This window comes from Epinephelus fuscoguttatus, linkage group LG18 (assembly GCF_011397635.1).
Source record: "Epinephelus fuscoguttatus linkage group LG18, E.fuscoguttatus.final_Chr_v1".
Lineage (NCBI taxonomy): Eukaryota > Metazoa > Chordata > Actinopteri > Perciformes > Serranidae > Epinephelus > Epinephelus fuscoguttatus.
The window spans coordinates 39,206,067-39,226,400 of NC_064769.1; the positions used below are offsets into that span (position 1 = coordinate 39,206,067).

Genomic DNA, 20,334 nt, shown 5'->3' on the forward strand with positions numbered 1-20,334 from the left:
CTCTAAACTCAGATTATAATCCAGAAAGCCTCTCTGTGTCATGAGGGAGTGAACAGAACAATAATCAGTGAGTCAATAATTTCATGACGAGGTTTTCTGTTAATTTTTCGACTTTATTTGAACCCAAACAAAACCAAACATTGATCTTTAATTCTTCAGATTTTATTACTCCTCCTGCTCCTCTCCGTGTGTGATGATGTAACACAGAGACTTGTAGTCCAGGTTTCCTGCAGCGTCGATGTTTGACGACTGAAACATCTGCTTCACCTGTGGCAACACACAAGTTATTAATGTAACTGTGGTTCAAACACAAGTTATTAATGTAACTGTGGTTCAAACACAAGTTATTAATGTAACTGTGGTTCAAACACAAGTTATTGTTGTAACTGTGGTTCAAACACAAGTTATTATTGTAACTGTGGTTCAAACACAAGTTATTGTTGTAACTGTGGTTCAAACACAAGTTATTATTGTAACTGTGGTTCAAACACAAGTTACTAATGTAACTATGGTTCACACACAAGTTATTAATGTAACTGTGGTTCAAACACAAGTTATTATTGTAACTATGGTTCTGAGATTTTTGGCTCAGTCAGCAGTGGCCTAACTCTTCCACTAGGTGGAGCTGTGGTCCTTCAGGTTGCTCTGTGCATTTTAAACGTGTTTACATTATTTTTACTAGCTTTTCATGGCTGATTCAGCATGTTGAACTGGCGTCAGAACCTTGCGGAGCGTGCAGGTGAGAGAAATCACTGATTGGCCAAGAAACAAGGAAGGCAAAAGACAAAGTCAAGGGGGGTTAATCCAAACAAACTTCTCATATTACGTAAGGTATTCTACAAATTTCTAGTTGTTTTAAAACCGGAAACTGTTAGATTGTTTTACTTGCTAGATTTTTTAACTTTAAGAACTCGTTAAGGGAGTGTTATTAGCCGTCATTCAGCATGAATTTATTATACTTAAGTAAACTTTGTTATTCTTTACCTCCTCAGATGTAAACCTGTCGGCTTGTGTCATGAGTAGTTTCTGTAATCTGCAGAAAAACAAACAGAAGAATTTAATTCATCTGAACAATAACAGTCATGTTTGTAAATCTGTAAAGACAGAACTCACTCATCTCTGTGGACGAAGCCTCGGTCATTGGGATCGAACAGTTTGAAAGCGTTTAAAATAGTTTCTTCAGGGTCTGTACCTGCACACACAAACCACAGACACAATAATGAGTTTAAAATGAGATGAAAGTCAACCACATTTTAGCTTAGTGTAAGAACTGGAAACAGGTGGAAACTTTAGCTGAATTAAATACAAAATGATAACTAATATGAAAAAATCATGGGATTTCAGTATCAATATTTAATGTCTAGACACAGCAAAGAATATAAGATTTTTGAAGGGTCTTTACTAACTTTTTCACAATTTAAAAAAGAGCCCTCAAGTGTAAAACTGGTGTAAATGTTTGAGTTTTATGTCTGTACAGTTAGTATCAAGCTACAGGTAGCAGCTGGTTAGCTTAGCTTACCATAAAGACTGGAAACAGGTGGAAACTTTAGCCAAGTTAAATACAAAATGTTAGCAAATATGAATATGTTTAGATGATGGTTCAGTATCAATACATCATGTGTAATGTGACTTTTATCAGTATAAAACAAAGGAGCCAATAATGGTGAAAGCTGCTGTGAATGTTTGGTTTTTTTAGCATTAGCATTAGCATTGTTAACCATAGCTGTAAATCCACTGTACTAACCAAGCTAGCAGCTAGCAAAAGTGTCTCCACTCTCTCATCCAAATATGGTCACTTCTGGCTCCAAAGATCCAAGATGGCACCCGCCAAAATGCCAAACTTGCCTTTAAATTGGACCCCATAAACGAATGGGTGATATTACGGTAGCTACGTGTATTATTTTATACAGTGTACAGTCACTATTTGTTAGCAAAAATAAACACAAATCTCTTCTAGGGGTTTCTACACTTCCCACAATGCAGCTGGTCTCAGAGTGAAACTGGTTCTCACCATGCAGCTTTTCTCCAAACAGATTGAGGAACATGGTGAAGTTGATGGGACCAGTTGCTTCTTTCAACATGTCCTCCAGTTCGTTGTCCTTCACGTTGAGTTTACCTGAAACGGCACGCACACGTCATCGACGTCACAAACACGTGATGTCTGGACGATTCAACATTTATTATCTGAGCTACTAACCCAAAGAGGCGTAAGTGTCCTTGAGATCCTCCTTATCGATGAATCCATCCCGGTTCTGGTCGATGAGAGTGAATGCCTGAATTAAGAAGATGAACACATGAAACTATGAGATGAAACCTTTAAATGAGTCTCTGGTGAAGGTGATGATTTTACCTCTTTGAACTCTTGAATCTGAGTTTGTTCAAACATGGAGAAAACGTTGGACGAGGCTCTTTGAGCTCTTTTGGCTCCGCCTTCCTTCTTCTTTGTCTTTCTGCTCGCCTAAAAAAATTATACAGACATTACATTACTGTAAACTCAAAGACAGAGAGGATTTATTTTACTGCAGGTCGAAGGAAGAGGAGTAAAGCTGAAGGATTTGAGGAACTTTTTCTGATAGTTTTCTGTGAATTAAACTAGTAACTATCAACACATGGTTTAAAATCTTAAATATTATCTATATCATTAAATATTTAGGACCAAATAAGCAACACTGAAAATTTGTTATTGTTTATTGTTTAATGCATCTACAGACTTCTAATTTCTGCCTGCAGCAAAACCAGTCTTGAAACACAATAGGTCCACTCTGTAAGAACGTTTTAGTGACAAAGAGCAGCCTGATGGGCAGAAAAGAAACATCTGTAAGATCATGAAGAATACCTCTTATAATAATATAACCTGCCACTGAAACAAACACATCTCAAGTTTTTATGATCATCTAATGACGTTCTTTATGTTTCAACAACACTGCTGTTAGGTTTTGGCACAAAAACCGCTTGATTATGGTTAAAAAAAAAAAAAATCATGTTTGGGCTTTAAATACCCATTTTTTGGGGGGCACAATCTGGCAGGAAACACAGTTATGGTACGGATGACAAAGTCGGCTCATATACAAGAAGTTATTTAAATAAAAGGCTTCAGTATGTAAAAAAACACTGAATCACATGTTTGAAGAGTGACGTGTGGTGTTCCACAAGGTTCGGTATTGGGACCTAAGTTATTTACACTTTATTTAAATTATATTTAATTTAATCTGTTGAAATTTGAAACATTTGCTGATAAAACAATTTCTTTTGTTCAGGAGACGACATGAAGGAGTTACTAAAAACAGGAGAAAGAGAACTGATCATGTTGAAATGGTTTGCTGTTAATGAGTTCTCACTAAATGAATGGTGTTCTGTGGTGTTAGGCCTGAATGTGAAATACTGAATTTGAATGGTGGTGAAATTGAAAGAGTATATGAAACAACATTTTTGGGAGCGATTATAAATCATGAACTATGTTAGAGTGAAATTATCTAAATCTACTGCTGTTCTTTATAAAACAAGGGAGTAGATGGCGGTCGGTTTGCCCCCAGTTTGGAGAAGCAGACAGGAGTACCGACATAGAAGCTAAGCAATGTACTGCTGCAGGGGCAGCAGCAAAATGTATTTAGCCCCTGTTCCAACCAACATTTCCAGGAACTTTGATTACCAGGAATTTGTTTACCTGGGTAAAAGAATTACTGGTAATCTGTGTGGTTTGCATTTGCAGAAAATTTATTTAAATTAGCGTGATGACGTGGCTGATTCGGCGTGTCTCCTGTATTTGGCTCTGCGAGCTTATTGGCTGGTAACATGCTGGTGTAGAGAGTTGGGGCTGTTCGTCTCAGCCAGCAGCTCAGTTTGAAAGTATTTTAAGATAAGTGTCAAACTAAGTTAGTCTACATACAGACAGCTGTCATTTGAGCTTATTAGGAACAAGCCGAACTAGCGTGCTGTCCTTTGTAAGACATAACGTCAGTGACAGTGGATGAGAGACTGTGGGCGGAGCATATTGAATATCACTGTCTACATGTTTACAAGTATTGGCTTCTTACTCGCTAAGGGTTAATAATTTAGCCCGGGGGCTAATTTAGTACTGGGTTTCGGTACCCATCCTTCATCAAAACACAAACGAAGTGAAGCTTGTAGAAATAAAGTTTTCAGCGGCTGCCCGTGCCAGGAAGTGCATAACGCTGCGTGTGTGTTCCACCAATCACAGTCTTCAGCACACAGCCCCGCCCCTCAAGAATTCCAGGTAATCTGAAAAGTCCTACCCTCCTACTAGGTACTTTTTCAGGGTAAATTTGAGGTTGAGGGAAAGTTTTTTACGCGGGTAATGTTGGTGGAAACGCGCTGAGGTTTTTCAAAATTCCGGGTAATCGATAAAAGTTCCTGCGGTGGAAAAGGGGCTTTTGAGACACCTAAAACACTCACTATCAAAATTGTATTAATTTTGACCTTTCCGATGAGGCCACAGAGGAACTTAGATTTTTAAGTGGAAGAAAAACAAACTTGTTGGTCATTTTTTTTTGAGAGTGGAGAGACACAGCGTGGGGTCCCTTTAATAAAACCATCTTTGGGCAAACAGCAGTTCCTTTTCTTTGTCCACAGAATTCACTTTAATAGGTGCAAAATAAATCTTTCACCTCCTTCACCTTTAGTTGATTCTGTAAGTTAAAATTAAACTTGCAGCTCTCTCTTATTGTATCTTTAATATCGAAATAAAACATGAGAAATAAAGGATGTGAGCACCTACCATGTCGGCTGCTGCGTCTCTGATCTGCTGCTGCAGTGAGTCAGGCTGATGATTTGGGAGCAACAGTTTAAATAGAGCAGCTGTCTGGGCTGCAGAGAGGAGACGTGATGATGGACTGAATCAAGACAAGGTCTGTGGGGACGAGCCGGGCTCGAGGTGGGACCCCCAGGCCCTGCAAAGTTCCCCTTACATGGGCAGGATGTTTGTAAAACTGTGGTTCTCCGGAGGCCCGACAACAACTGCTGCTGCTGATCAGAACCTTTTAAAGTGTTTCTATTTACAGTTTCACATCAGAGACGAAGGAGGAGGAGCAAGAGGAGGAGGAAGAACTGACACTCTTCTGTGACTTTCAGGCTTTTTATTTTTTCATAAAGACACTTATATACTTACAAACTTAAATATGACTTTTTATTTTCAGCTTAAGACACCACTTGTATGAAACATCCTCCCCCATCCCTGCAGCTGATCATCTGAGTTTCAACATAACAAGGACAAACATGTAATTAATAAACACATCAATAGTCACAATAAATGCTGGCACTGTGTGGTTAATGTGCGGTTCGGTTTAGGCACAAAAATCAGTTGGTTATGGTGATAAAAAGATGATGTTTGGGCTTAAAATATCTTGACTTGGTGGCACGATCACAGCTAGAAATGCTGCTCATGTCTTGCTACAGCACGCCCACTTTTGGTGGCACAATCACTGCTGGAAAAGCAGCCAATGACTCACTAAAACAACACCTGTTTTAGGTAACACTGTCACATGAAAAGTGCCACCAATGTTTTACAAAAAACGCTCACTTTAGGTGGCACAATCACAGCTGGAAATGCAGTCAATGACTCACTAAAAAACATCTGTGTTAGGTGGCATATTTTCTGCTAGAAAAGCAGTCACTAGCCATGTTTCCATCAGCCTGTTTAGATGTGCATCTAGAAGTATTAGATCGGAAAGTTATGATGGAAACGCCAAAATTCAAATTAAAATCCCCTGATTCGCACAAACTAAAATACGCTTGCTTTAGCCGGGTTTTGGTTAATTCAAAAAAGTGTTGATTCGCAAAACGGGGGATGGAAACAGTTATGTTCAAATTAAGTCTGACGTAGCGCACCTCTCTCCATGGTGATATCCACACTGTGGGTCGGGAAGGCGGTAATGCATTTACAAGCTGGTTGCCAACCGCCAGAAAACGTAGAAGAAGAAGAATGCGAGACTTGTTTTGTTTCCGGTTCTGCGAAAACTCGCGCAAGTTCATAGTTTTCACCAAAGTCCGTACATTTAATGGAAACACACAGGATTCGTATTTCTTTTAATGCACATTTCCCAATGATTCAAATCACTTTTGGATGGAAACACAGCTTCTGACTTGCTAAAAAAACCAACCTGTTTTAGGCAACGCTGTCACCTGAAAAATCCCACCAATGTCTTACTACAAAAGCCTGCTTAAGGTGGCACAATCACAGCTAGAAATGCTGCTGATGTCTTGCTACAACACGCCCACTTTAGGTGGCACAATCACAGCTAGAAATGCTGCTGATGTCTTGCTACAACACGCCCACTTTAGGTGGCACAATCACAGCTAGAAATGCTGCTGATGTCTTATCACAGCTAGAAATGCTGCTGATGTCTTGCTACAACACGCCCACTTTAGGTGGCACAATCACAGCTAGAAATGCTGCTGATGTCTTGCTACAACACGCCCACTTTAGGTGGCACAATCACAGCTGGAAATGCAGTCAGTGACTCATTAAAAAATCTCCAGCTGTAGGTGGCATCGCCGCTGGAAAAATGGCACCTAAAAACGCCAAGTTTTAGCGACCCAGTGGGCAGTAGGAAGAAATTTTCCTTGAGGAAAAAGGATGCAAGGAAAACTTGTGCACACAGTCGCAGCTGGAAATGCTGCTGACGTCTCACTAAGGTACAACTGGAGCTGCTCTCTGCTGGTCTCTTCTTCCCTCTGTGATCATCACCCTGAACAAATGAAAACAGGCAGCGTATTCTGAGCTGGAAACACTGTTCATGATAGTTTCAGTCCTGTTTTATAAATGTGTGTGTGTGTGTTTAAATCTGTTTTGAATATGTATTATGTGTTCAGCCTCGTTAAAGGAGAGTTCCTGTCACTTTATGACAGACGATAAAGATTATCTTTGTTATTATGTTATATTGACTCTGTCTTCTACTGGTCTGTATTTATTTCCACCTCTGAGTAACAGTGTGAATCAGTCTATCTATCTATCTATCTATCTATCTATCTATCTATCTATCTATCTATCTATCTGTCTGTCTGTCTGTCTATCTATCTATCTATCTATCTATCTATCTATCTATCGAAGACTACTGTACATTCTTCTCACAAGCTCCAGTAGTGAGGAGTTACTGGAAACCAGTCTGTCCCAGTTTATGTGAACAACTTTTAATTCTCTCCTTTGATCTGGTTTCATCTTTGTTCACTCTGAGCTCGACTAAACATATTAAGTATCTCTGCAGCTTAAGTACAAAGCTCTTATAAATGTCAGTATATATATTTGTTAACACTTTCATGTTGTTGTATCTGAAGCAGTTTGATCAGCGTCCACATGGCGGCGCTGTCGTCCTTCTGCTCAGCTCCTCGTGTTGTGTTCATGTGGCAGACAGAAATATTACATATGGAGGTTACTGTACACGGGAGAGAGACTCAGTGACCTGCAGCTTTATCAGCTTCATGTTCAGCTGCTGAGGTCAAATCTGTGAACTGTGTGAAACTGAAGCAGCACCAAACTCCTCAGAGAAAACCATCAGTTTTAACATGTCTTTGAATAAAGGCAAAGAAATAAACTGACAGATGACTTATTGTGTTGTATCATGATTATCTGAGTGTACGCTCAGACTACGCACAGACACCAAGGACCGAAAAAGAAGCACTTCATTATACTAAAAATCTAACTTTTATAACAGTAACGCGCCCTCCCAGTCCTGTGTTTGCTGGAAGGGACTGACAGACCTGCAGGTGAGCTGAAAATATAAAGTAAATTTATCCTCAAAATACTGTTTAAGGTGTTTTAATACAATCTACAATCCAAAATTACAGACAGGTTCACCTGTTAAATAACAAGTACCTCAAACTGAAAACAAGACAACCTTAAATTGTGAAATTTGTCAATGGAGTTTGGCACAAATGTAAAACAAGTTTTAAATCTACTCAGAAATGACTGAAAACCATTATTATTATTGTTATTATAATTACACTGTGCAATTATTTAACTACAATATTTTTCACATCTCTTCAAACTTCTCACTTCTTATAATTCTCTATTCTTTACATGATTGATTATTATCATGCAGCCCATTGGTGCATAAAAACTCAATCTTGAAAATAAAATAAAATAAAACAGCCTATCTGTGTAGAGTTTTGATGTTATTGTACTTGACTTGAGTAACGAGGGAATATTATACTTTTTCCTTTACATTTATTCAGACAGCTGTGCTCAGATTATATTACACATTAACATCTTATATTATTAAAATGCTGCTAAGTCAACCTGCTCCATTCATGCAAACTAAATACATTTAAAGTACATTTTAGCGATAATTTGCAGCCTCTGCAATTTTGCTTATTTGTAATGCAGGACTTGTTGAAATGGAATATTTTTGCACCTTTATACTGTTAATTTTAGGCTACTGAGATATTTTACAGTGTAGAAATCCTCTGTTACAACTACAGTCTGGTAAAACTGGTGGTTTAATCTCCAATGATACATTAACATTAATTAGTTTATTTATATTTTGCAGTAAAAACTACAATATTTCCAGTGGGGGAAAGTAACCAAGGAGGTCACTGTACAATTCTGAATCATTTGTACTTATTTATTTCCCTTCAACGCTCCTCTCAGAGGCAAATATTGTAAGGTTTTATTGCGATAAATATCTCTTAAAATTTATTTATTTATTTATTTTGTGACCCTCCCCGGAGCTACAAATATTTTTCCTTGAGCCTGCCTGAGTGATGGGTGGAAAATCAGAATTAGATTCAGAAATAATTCATTGATCCCAGAGGGCAAATTGTGATTTCTTACAGTCGCTATGATATAAAGAATAGAGAACTGTAACAAGTAAGAATAAGAGTATGGAATAAAACTGTGTAAATATAAAGCAATAAAATAAAGTAGAACTGAAAATGTGCATTAAGTAAAATAAAATTAGAATGTACATCACGTCACAGTGTTTAACAAGATAAGATATTAAAATATTAAGAAATAAAATGTATATCTGAGTGTGCTGAGGCTGTCAGTGTGAAATGTATAAATACAATACATATGTCCATACAAAATACACGAGCCTCCCTCCACCATAAATGAGTTATTCTGTTCATTTAAACCCTCTGGTGTTTGAAAGTTGAAAATTTCTGATTTTACTTTTTCATAAACAGTGTCATTTTGGTGATTTTTAATGAAGACATGGTTTCATTTAAAATTTTTAATGTACCTGTCTGCGTATGCGCGCTGATATTGACAGCAGTTATTGGTTAATGTAAGCCTGCAAGCTGTGTCGAAAATAAACTGCAAAAAATAAAAAATAAGAAAATAAATAAATAGAATTAGAAATAAATAAATAAATACAAAATAAAACCACAGTATGCTCCTCCTCTAAGACAGAATAACAAACACAGGTTCCTCCCAGTGTTTAAAGAAATCCTTTCACGCGCCTCTCCTTCTCGCACCCCTCGGAAATAACGAACAGTCCCTTAGTTTCTTCCCGCCGCTGCCTTTTCCTGTGAATTTCAGTTTCTCTGTTAAAACTCGACGAAGTCATTCAACAACTTTTCAAATGATCGTTTTAATGTTTGACTTCAGACAGAAATCCAATCTGTAAATTTAATCTGAGAGTAAACCAGCCGTGTGTGTGTTTTCCGCTGCAGTGAACACACTGAGTGTCCGCGGGGCTCAGCGGACCGTGAACGCGCCGCATTAATATCACATTAATACTACACTACCCACAGCCCCCCGCGTTGAGCCATGTTGTAGGAAATCCGCTTGCGGGCGGCGGATTATTGTAATCCGACAGAGAGGGTCTGGACGACACCTCGGATCACGACAGAGGAGCGGAGCCCAGCAGCAGCGGCGGCGGCGGCCTGTAACGACAATAAAGGGATAAAGTTGAGATATGATCTGACGCGCTGCACCTGAAGGCATCATCAGCGGTGCCCGGGCCGTTTCCTGGACCAGTCCATCCGCCTGACACACACTGACAGCGGCTCGGCATCCCTGCAGCGCACCGCGGAGCACAGCGGAGAGCAGAAAGCTTTAATTTGTTAGTGAAGGAGCTCTCCTCCTCCTCCTCCTCCTCCTCCTCCTCCTCCTCCTCCTCCGCCTCCTCCTCCTCCACCGGCGGCTTTAACTCAGCTCGGCTTGGCTCGGCTCGGCTCGGTCTGTCTGCGGAGTGAAGCTGCTCCGAGCCGAACTTAGCTAGCGCGGCTAGCTCACTGCAGCTAGCTAGCTAGCTCGGAAGGAATTCATCAAGTTTAGTTAGTAATTTAGCGATTTTTGCGACGCGCAGCCGAACGAGGAGGCAGAATGTCGGCGAAAGACCAAAACAAACTCTCCACCACTGAACGACCGATTAAAGGTACGTGACATTTCTTTCTTTTCTCCCCGGTGGGTGCAGGAAGTTCACGGACGCTGCTGTCACAGCTAGTTGGCTAAACGTGAGCTTCATGACAGCCCAGCCCCGTTAACACTGAATTCACTCGGGGTTTTTTCAGCGGATCACGGTGCTTCCTACCCGCCTCTCCGCCGGCAGGGCGCTCACACAGCCCGGTTACACAAGTTAATCAATCCGGGCGGCAGCTAATGAGTTAGCTTCTTAGCTTAGCTGTCCGGACTGCCAGATGTCAGCTGTATGCTGTTAAACGGGGGTCATCCCGATGTTCCCGGGGTCCTCTCATATTAACGAACATTTCCAGAGATCGGTGAGGGCTAGCTTCACGGTTCAAACTGCCAGCGAAGGAAGGGAGGTGGACGTTTTAAATGCAGTTTGAATGATAAAAATCCGTTCTGCCACTGTGGAGATATCAACGTACAAAGTCAAGAAAACTGTCTTAGCCCACATATGTGAAGGCGTAGGCAGGGGCGTAGCTCCACATGCAGGGCCCCGGTGCAGAGGACAGGGGGGTCCAGAGTTTTGGATCATGAGAAAATATCTGGGCGTGATATGGCCCTGAAATAATATCAGGATATATTAGGGTATTTTTTGCAATATTCTTGAGAATGTGACACATTCGTGAAAAAATAAAATTTAAAGAAGATATAATTGCAACAGGATCAGTGATGTAGTTTCACAGTTTGCGTCAAATCTAAAATAAAAACTAAAATGATCTCTCATTTCTTTAGTTTGTGAACAACAACAGTAACTCAGAGTCAGATTCAGATTGTGTCACAATATTAATAGTTCAACTAAATCAAATCTACCACTAATTACACATTTAAACAAATGTCCCCTGGGATCTATATATATAAATCAACAGCTGATTTCCTTCTCTGTTTTTATGCTCTGCCATTTCTCCTCTAACCATCAGGCTGTAACCTGTGACAGGCTGTTATGATACAGTCACATATATGGAGTTTATTCACGTAGGTTTCCATCAGCAAAGGTTTGTGACAGAACCAGAGAGGAGAGGGAGAGACGCTGTGCTGCTGCCAGAGGAGCCGCTGAATGAGTTCCCTCTGAGCGCTAAGAGAAGGAAAACATTCAGGACGCCACACTTTATTCCACACTACTGAAGCTGCTCCTCTTTTTACTGGAACCACAGAGGAGTCGGGAATAGTTTCGCTTTCAGCCATGCTTGTTGTTGCCGTGGGTAACAGTATGACGTCACTATGTTGACAAAATATATCGGTGTTATCATGAATGAGATGATATGACACATGTGCACTGGCGGCCTCCTGCCTCTCTCGTCATATGGGTTGTTACCACGGATCCTTAAAAAGTCTAATAAATCATTGAATTTATTCATCTAAAATTAATAGGGATGGACGATAATATCGACGCGTCATTAGTATTGGCTGATATCGGCCTAAGGGCCGTTCCATAGTCGATGCATGCAACGCAAGCAAGAGACGCGAGCAACACACTTACTTTTATAGTCAACACATTGAACGCAAGTATGGCCTGCGCAACAGGGGGTAGCAGAGTCACCGGTACATTCTGGCTAGCTGGTACTGCTATTTTATTAGAGTGCAGGGCGTTGGAACTGTCATATAAGGGGGGGTGTGCCCGTACGAGTTCGCAAAGTTTTTCCTCCTCGCCCGCCATACTTCATACCTGCTTCTTCTGTAAATAACAAAAACTGGTTAATTTCAAGTACGTCGCTTGCATTACCACCCCCGCTGGCAACGCATGGTATTACACGCGTCACTGCTCCGCGCATCAAAAAAATGGACAACACATTTTGAGACGCAAGCACGCATCATGGTGGCCAATGCGTCTCGATGCGTTCGTCTCTGCGTGCCTTTGCGTCAACTATGAAATGGCCCTAAAAATCAACACCAGCCAACATGCTTTGTGTTAGTTTTCACAGTGAATGAATATAATATAATGTAACTGGTGGGCTCTGGTGGTGTCTGCATCGTGCTGATATAAAGAGGTCCAGACCGTGGATATCTGCAAAGGTGATCTCTGCTTATTCCTGACAACTGACAGCGAGAGGTAAAAACAAAAGCCTCCCTCAGTTTATGACCATATGAACTCCAGCTTCTACACAAATTAAATGACACGGGAACATGCCAGCATAAAATGAACTCATAAACAGTTAACAGCACTAAAACACAGACACTACTACGAGAGTAATGCGTCTCACCTCTCCCATGGAGTACACAGCAGAAGGGGAGAGGTAAGGTGGGGGACAACCAAAGGTGAACATAGGGGAACAGAAACTGAGTATCAAAGGTTCCACATATTGACTATGGAGGCCTGAGAGGGTCAGGTAATAACAACTAACTAACATTAATTATACAAATGTGACACATATATTGTACAGTATTGTATTTCATGTCTCCACCTGCTGGTGTGCCGTCACCATAAGAGTACACATGTGTAATATGTAGGGCTGACCCAAAAAATTCGAAGCTTCGTTCGACGGCACAAGATTTGATTGTGAAAAAAAATAAAAATAGTCGAATATTCTGCCTTTTTTTTCTCCCGTTTTTTTGGGGGGACCTTGAACGCAACACTAACCCCATTAGGCCGAGTAAAGAAGTCATCTGGTCTGAAAGTTTCACAGTAAATCAGAGAACAGGGATATTATTATTGCCACGGGTTATTTGAAATGGGAAAAGGTATTCTTTACTGGTGAGTTAAGGGAGAATAGCTATCATGTAATTAAAAAAGAAAACATCTCCGACAAGGAAATAGAAAGCCTGACGTGCAATGAATGGAAACCTATTATCCTGCTTGAACACAGACGACTAAATTCTTTCAACAACGTGACTCAAAATAATGATAAAATAGATTTTATTGATGTAAAATAATATGCTGATGGTGACATTTTTCACCGGTCCGCTACACTCTGAGTCTGGTGTCAGTGACACATGCTGCTCTGAGTCGCGCATCTGTCTGCTTGTGTTGCAGTGTGCCGAGGGTTTTAATTTGTAGTGTTAAATCAAAAGTTAAATACAACTTATCAGCAACCAGAAGTGTTTTTTTTGTTTGTGAATATTTTTATCTTAATTCTAGGGTTGCAAGAAACGACCTCTTCGCCATAATTTGTAAGTTATTAACTTTTTTGGACTTTTTTCCCCACTGTGATAGTGATAGTTCCAACTACCAATGGTGTATCACATTACTCAAGGTTAACAAGGAGTTCTAGCCAATCAGAGGCAGAGTAGGGCGGGCCGTAAGTTTTGAGTCATTCATTCAGTCACGCCACGGACAGCGGAGGCAGTTTTCAATCGGCCCCCATGTTAACCTATCTGACTGTCTACACAGGCCGCTGAGCAGAGCGGAGCGCCCGCAGAGGCTCGCGCGCTGCAGCGCTTCAGTTCGACGTCTGGTCTATTTTTCACACGAGCCGCGAGCGCTTCTGTCAAGCTGGATAGAGCAGATCGTACCAAGCAGGAAGTTATACACAGAAAAGACGAGAGAATCCGGCCAATTTTCAAAATAAAAAATAAAAGTCTGTTTAATTATGATGTTGCTTGTCCGTCTATAAATATTTGTTCAGTTTGGTCTAGACACGAGAGAGATGAAAACACACACACACACACACACACAGAGAAATGGCTACAGGTTGGGGGTTGCAGTTCACACATACAGAAAGAGAGAGAGGGGGTGAGAGATAATTTGTGAAGCCACAGATGAGTTATCATTTGCTAATCAGCTCAGTCAGATAGAAGATGCTCTTTGGTGTCAGAGATCGTGAGTTCAAGCCTCAACTGATGTAAAGATGCATCAGATTAATTCATTTAGATGTCAAATGTTCAAAATTGTCTTCGGGGGGGGGGGGGGGTTGAAGTCTAATCTTAGGTCCTGTTTATATGACAACGATTTCAACTGAAAATGGTAAACTTTAGTTGCGTTTTGGCCGATTGTTTACACAACAGCGGCGTTTTGGGTGCCTGAAAACGCAGCGTTTTGAAAACAGGTTCCAGAGTGCAACTTTTTGGAAACGGCAGCGTCTCCGTTGTCACGTAAACTTGCAATATGCAGTTCCTCTGAAAACGGAGACTTTTCGCACATGTGCATTGCGGTTCCAGTCACTAGGCACGCTGACCGTCACAACAACAATGCCGAGCTCTGTTTGTGCTGCTCACCCTGTTGATTTGAAGTGAAGTCTAGATCTGTTCCTGTAGCAACTCCACCTCATCGTCCATCCAGACAAAGTTATCTGTGCATGCTTTCACCATTGTGTCTTCTTTGTTTTGGTTTGTAGTCACCGCGTTGTAGAGGAAGGTGCTTCAGCGCAGGCGCATGGCGTCATGCCGTGATGTTGCTTTGCAAATTTACACAATTTACACAAATTTACAAACTACGCTTTTTTAAAACGTAAAGGACAGACCTTTCCGTTTTTAGAGAAACCGTTGTCGTCTAAACAGGGCCTTAAACCTATTTTCTTTTTAAACTAATCCAGTTGGGATGATACAGAGGAATCCTGTATTCCTTATATACGTGAAATTGCGATTAAACTACGCGATAGACTCCTTCCTGCTGCCAGTAGACTAGAATGTAACCTGGTGTGTCACATGTGATGTCACAGATAGGCTGTAAAACAGGTTAGTAAACAGTAGAAAGCAGCATGGAGAACGTTACGGCGTTATGTAAGTCTCGCAATTATTCAGTCTGTCTTTCAAACTCAGTGCAGACTAATTTCAGTGATGTTGCTCGGTACGTGTCCTGCGTCCCTGACTAGGGCTGCAACTAACAATTATTTTCATTGTCGACTAATCTGTCGATTATTTCTTTGATTAGTCGACTAATCATTTTATTGAAAAATGTGTTAAAATGTTGAAAACGTCGGTCTGTCTCTCTGAAACCCAAAAACTATGTCATCTAATGTCTTGTTTCGTACTCACGCCAAAGGGTTTTAGTTCACCGTCATGGGAGAGTGTGTAAAGCTGCCAATATCTGAACGTAAGAAGCTGCAATAAGAGTATTTTGGGTACTTTTATAATACTTTTCTATGAAAAATGACTCAAACCGATTAGTCCACTACTAAAATAGTCACTGATTATTTTAATAGTCGATTAGTCGACTAATCGTTGCAGCCCTATCCCTGACGCATCCAAATTTAAAATCACGCAGTAAACTCGCTTTTGATTTGTCGCTATGATTAAAAAAATGTATAAATAGACTATTATGGTTTATTGACGTACAAAACCTTCTAGCTCAGGTTGCACAGATGTTAGGGACAAGAAACATTTGAAGATACTCAGAGAAATGACATCACAATAGGCAAAGATACCAACGTAGGTAGGGATGCACGGTAATATCAGGAAGTCAGTATCGGCTAATATCGGCTTTAATGAATATCACAGACACTAAAAAGTATTTCATATCTCCGTCTGCTGGTGGAGGTCGTGGTCACGATAAGAGTATACCTGTATAATGTGATGTTAATTCTGCGACAGAGGAGACTTGACGATCACTAAGATTAGGTTGTGAAAAGAGGGCATGTATCTATATCAGTATCTGTTATCGGTCAGACGAGTTGTTACATATCAGCATATTGGATATCGGCACAAATCAAATATCATGCATCCCTAAGCGTGGGCAGAGATGGCCTGTGGGTCACAGTGTTACCTGAGAACAGAGTCATTATTAGATAAAGTGATAGCTGCCACACCTGTGCAGCTGATTCAGTCCTCTCAGCCTCTCTGTGCAGGTGGAGACGGTCAGGATGATTTATTCTGTCAGTGATTATCTTTCAGTGTGTTTGAGCTCCACACAGAGACGGCGTGGAGCTCAAACACACTCTGTGACCCGGCAGATTGAGCGACCCAATTAAGTATTTCTGCTGTACTCCCACTGCAAACGTTTCTGTGACACTTGGTCACATTTTGATGGCAGCTGGTGCCAAAAATTAAACCGCCATCGTGTTCGGAGTGGGTCACATGTTCTGATGTTGTAGTAGCAGGAGCTGTGTCGTACAGGTGTGTCTGTGCTGTGGAGCCACTGGCGCCTCACCCGGTCAACACTGAATGATCCTTAACACACAGGTGATCCTCCAGGTCAGTCGTTCCCCACCACGTTAGATGAACGATGTCTCCATCAGCACTGTCACTGCATGTCTTATTTATATTATTAAAGAGGACTTTGTTCTGATAATTGTCTCAAACAGAACACAGATGCTGGAACTATTTTTGTGCAACAAAGTGAAATGATATTAAAAACTGTATATTTATAAAAGTCTAAGGTTTCATTTTTCGTTCGCAATATTTAAAGGTCCAGTGTGAAAGATTTAGGGTTGCAGGATTGTACATTTCAACCAGCTGAAACTTCTCCTGGTCAGAATTCCTTCATTATTCAGGAGGTTTTAACCAGGAGCTGAATCATCCACAGAGGTCTCATTTAGGATCAGTGCGTAGGATCCATGCTAAGAGTGTGAGAATGGCTCACGCCAAAAATATCTTGATGTATAAAGCCATGTGTACGCCTGACAGCGCACAGTTTTCTTTTATAAATCCCAAATCAACTTGGAATTGTCTGCACGTGGATCAGCCTCATGTCCCGCCCACATTCAACTATAGATCAATAAGTAACGTGTAGGGCTGGGCGGTATTCGCGGTGACGGTAACTTACCGCAGTAAACATGCGGCAGTACCCAGCCCTCCCTCTTCCGTCTAACGTTTATACATACTACACAATGTTTTATACACAATAATAGATGGATTAGCAACCGTTTTACTTCTGACGATAAATAGTTTCCATCCTAGACTTGTATGGCTTTTTAAATTGTTTTACTTAAGGTGTAAAAACAAGAGAAGACGTTACCGCGATATCATACTGTCACCGCATCCCCCCAAAATAATACCATGATATTGATTTTACTGCCCAGCCCTATGAGACATCATGATACGAATACATTCTACGCATGGGTCAGAGGTCACAACTTTGGAACAACATGAGTCCCTGATTCAGACCACAGGAGACCACTCTAGGGCTGACAGCAGCCTGAGAGACCAGTTTAAAATCGTATTAATAATTAAACTTAAATTAAAATGACCTTGACCTTTCAGATGACCCCACAGCTCTGACTGACTTCCTGTACAGCTCCCACTTTTCCAAACTTCCAGGTTAAAATATGGTCCCGTGTCCTGTGTTTGTGCAGCTGAGGTGTCTCAGTGTTTAGTGAACCAGCAGGTTGTGTGTGTGTGTCTGAGTGTGAACGGTCACGTATGATTGGCTCAGCGGGTTAGAAAGGCTTAGGAGTGTAAATCTGCAGGAGAGCGTCACGTCATTAAACCTGCCCTCTTAAGGCTGCCGGTCATTCAGGAAGTCACAACACACACACACACACACACACACACACACACCCACAATATGGACCAGCTTGTGTCTGCAGTGAGGTGTCATCAAACAATTAACAAGCAGCAGTTTACCCTCAGTGACCACTTTATTAGGTACAGCTGTAAAATCTAATCCAATCTGATACAACAGCTGAGCCATAAATTCAAAGCTATTAATTTAACTATGTGTTTATATCTGAGGTTGTAGTTTGTAGCTATACATTATATTGAGTGTGTTATGACCAGTCCACTATAACACCACCAGGAACTGCAGCCTCCATAGTAAACGTCTAGTTGAATTAAAACCTCTTGGAAACATTTTAATCTTCATAAATTAAATTAAAATGGATTCTAAATTGGGTGCAGTTATTCAACTGTGCAGTATTTTTCTGAATACGACTTTATCGTGCGCACAACTACATATTTCTTATGTTTATTTTATTCTGTTCTTCTTTATTCCATTGGTGATTTTATCTTAATTAAATTTCACACTTACAGCCTCTGCACATTGATGATATCGTTGTATTTTTTATATTTTTATATCTTAAGTACTGTAGCATAATGCACAGTCTGTTTTTTATTTTAATGTACAGTTGAATTTCTAGTTATTTTATTTTGTTTATTTTATTGCTTTATATTTACATACTTCTATTCATACTCTTATTCTTACTTATTATAATTCTCTAGTCTTTACATCAGAGCGACTGTAATGAATCACAGTTCCCCATCAGCGATCAATAAAGTATTTCTGATTCTGATTAAATTATTTTGATTATTTTAAATAGTTCAAAGGTTTATTCATAGAAATAAAGTCTTATTCTCTCCCTCTGCACCAACAACAGACCAGTTAAATTCCAGGAACAGTATTTGTCATTTAATGACATAACGCTCTGATTAAAACCCTGATAAAGATGATTAATCTACAGATTCATCTGTAGTGAAAATAATTGATTTACAGCAGTAAATTGATCATAATCATCATAGTCGTTTAATTATCTGTCAGTTGTCAAATCAGTCGACTGATTTTGTCAGGATGAAACAGTCCTGATGGTCGAAGTCACCACAGCTCTCAGCATCCTGTTGGACCTGGTCAATGGGCTGTGTGTGTGTGTGTGTGTGTGTGTGTGTGTGTGTGTGTGTGTGTGTGTGTGTGTGTGTGTGTGTGTGTGTGTGTGTACTCTGATGGATCTGCTCTGGCCTTTGGCTTAGTTACCGATAGTAATCAAATCAGTCCGGCCATTTGCATCGCCTGCCACATGTAATGATTCTGTCCTCATTCATGATTAATGAAGTTGGACCTGAGGACGGAGCTGCTACAGTGTTTGGACCTGGGGCCCAGGATGCAGCTGGTTCAGCGTCCACTTGCTCAGGATCGAGCTAATTCAGTGTTCTGCCATGGGCCCCAGGATGGAGCTGGTTTACTGTTCTCTTGTGAGCCCCATGTAGCATGCATGCTACCCTATTAAGCACAGTTTAGGTACTAACAGATAGCTACACAGTTATTATTTGGGCTAGGTTCAGAAGACTAGGTTGGACTCTAGGAGTGGAGAGTGAGACACTGAACACAGTTTAGGTTTAGCGACACCATATAATTGTGAACCATAAACACATTAAATATTAACAGCAATGAATAGAATAAGAATACGAATGGCCATTCAAAGGAAAACACAATATATACAGTTCATTTTATCATTCGACATTAAATGACTTTGCAGTGCACAGATGATCCATAATTGCCCAGAAAGGGAGTTCAAGCTTCGCCTGTAATGGCAAGGCACAACCACAGTACAACAGCCCAACGGTGGAGTGTCCAATGGAAGGGGGAAAAGGTCCGTATTGGGAGGTGAATGTGTGTGGTGGATGTATGGGCCGTTAGTGAGTTGCAAGGGGGCAAAAGTTCGGAAGAGGAGCGGCTGCACAAAAGAGCCTCATACCAGCCCGACTAGAGCAGTGGAGGTTCAGCTGATTCCTTCCCGACACAGTCTTCAGGCTTTGTGCCCAGGCTAGACTCTTAGCTCGCCATCAACCTGGCCTGTATGGAAAACAGGTCCAATTAAATATCCAGTGTGCAAAAATACTACAGCCAAATAACACGGACTGCATTAAATAAATAGCAGTATATCAATTTCAATAATTCCAATGTTGTACAATATAATCAAATCATGATATATAAATCAATGTGAATAAATAACAAAATGTTTGTTATATTAAAATATTCATCACAGTAATTTCAGCATCACCAAGACTAGCTTTAAAGTGCTTAACGTTTCATGTGGCAGGACACATTCAGAGAACTAGGCATATAAGACACTATTACCCGCACCAAACAATCAACAGGTAGCGGCTAGGCTAAGCTAAGCTAACGTCATTTAAATGGGTAGCGTTAGCTCAACTCACCAGTTCCGTGATTCAATCAGCATACGGCTCCAATTCAGACGCTCAGCGGCTCCGGTAGTCGGCTCCTATGTTTCGACAGTCATTGCATTTAGTTTCAGAATGTTTTGATGTTATATTAAACGGGTGATGATATGACGTACCTGCAGCAAACATTTCCCCAGCATGCTCCTCTTGCTACTACTGGCAGCAAGCCACAACTGAATTACGTTACCTGCTGCTCTGTCACAAGA

At 40.6% G+C, this 20,334-nt stretch overlaps 2 protein-coding genes across 4 annotated transcripts in view; one reads left to right on the top strand and one right to left on the bottom strand.

The window, feature by feature from the left end:
* Window positions 1-15: 15 nt before the first annotated feature.
* LOC125906017 (myosin light chain 5-like) lies at window positions 16-5,029 on the bottom strand. The gene is made up of 7 exons (XM_049604380.1): window positions 4,736-5,029; window positions 2,351-2,458; window positions 2,198-2,273; window positions 2,012-2,116; window positions 1,114-1,192; window positions 985-1,033; window positions 16-267 (listed from the first exon to the last, which is right to left on the bottom strand). The coding sequence occupies exons 1-7, from the start codon at window positions 4,736-4,738 to the stop codon at window positions 166-168; spliced, it is 522 nt and encodes a 173-aa protein (XP_049460337.1). The 5' UTR covers window positions 4,739-5,029; the 3' UTR covers window positions 16-165.
* A 4,684-nt stretch (window positions 5,030-9,713) lies between these two features.
* Window positions 9,714-20,334, top strand: part of ppp3ccb (protein phosphatase 3, catalytic subunit, gamma isozyme, b) — a 44,527-nt gene continuing 33,906 nt past the window's right edge. For 2 of the 3 annotated variants that reach the window (XM_049603830.1, XM_049603831.1), the window contains exon 1: window positions 9,714-10,334. In XM_049603830.1, the coding sequence (XP_049459787.1) occupies window positions 10,283-10,334 (52 nt within the window). In that variant the 5' untranslated portion in view covers window positions 9,714-10,282. The remainder of the gene's footprint in view (window positions 10,335-20,334) is intronic. The other variant, XM_049603829.1, reaches the window with a different exon arrangement.

Excerpts from the sequence above, each read along its gene's own strand:
- LOC125906017 (XM_049604380.1), bottom strand. Across the intron at positions 2,274-2,350 it reads AGATTCAAGAGTTCAAAGAG|GCATTCACTCTCATCGACCA; the intron begins GTAAAATCATCA and ends TTCTTAATTCAG. Across the intron at positions 1,034-1,113 it reads GGCTTCGTCCACAGAGATGA|ATTACAGAAACTACTCATGA; the intron begins GTGAGTTCTGTC and ends GTTTTTCTGCAG.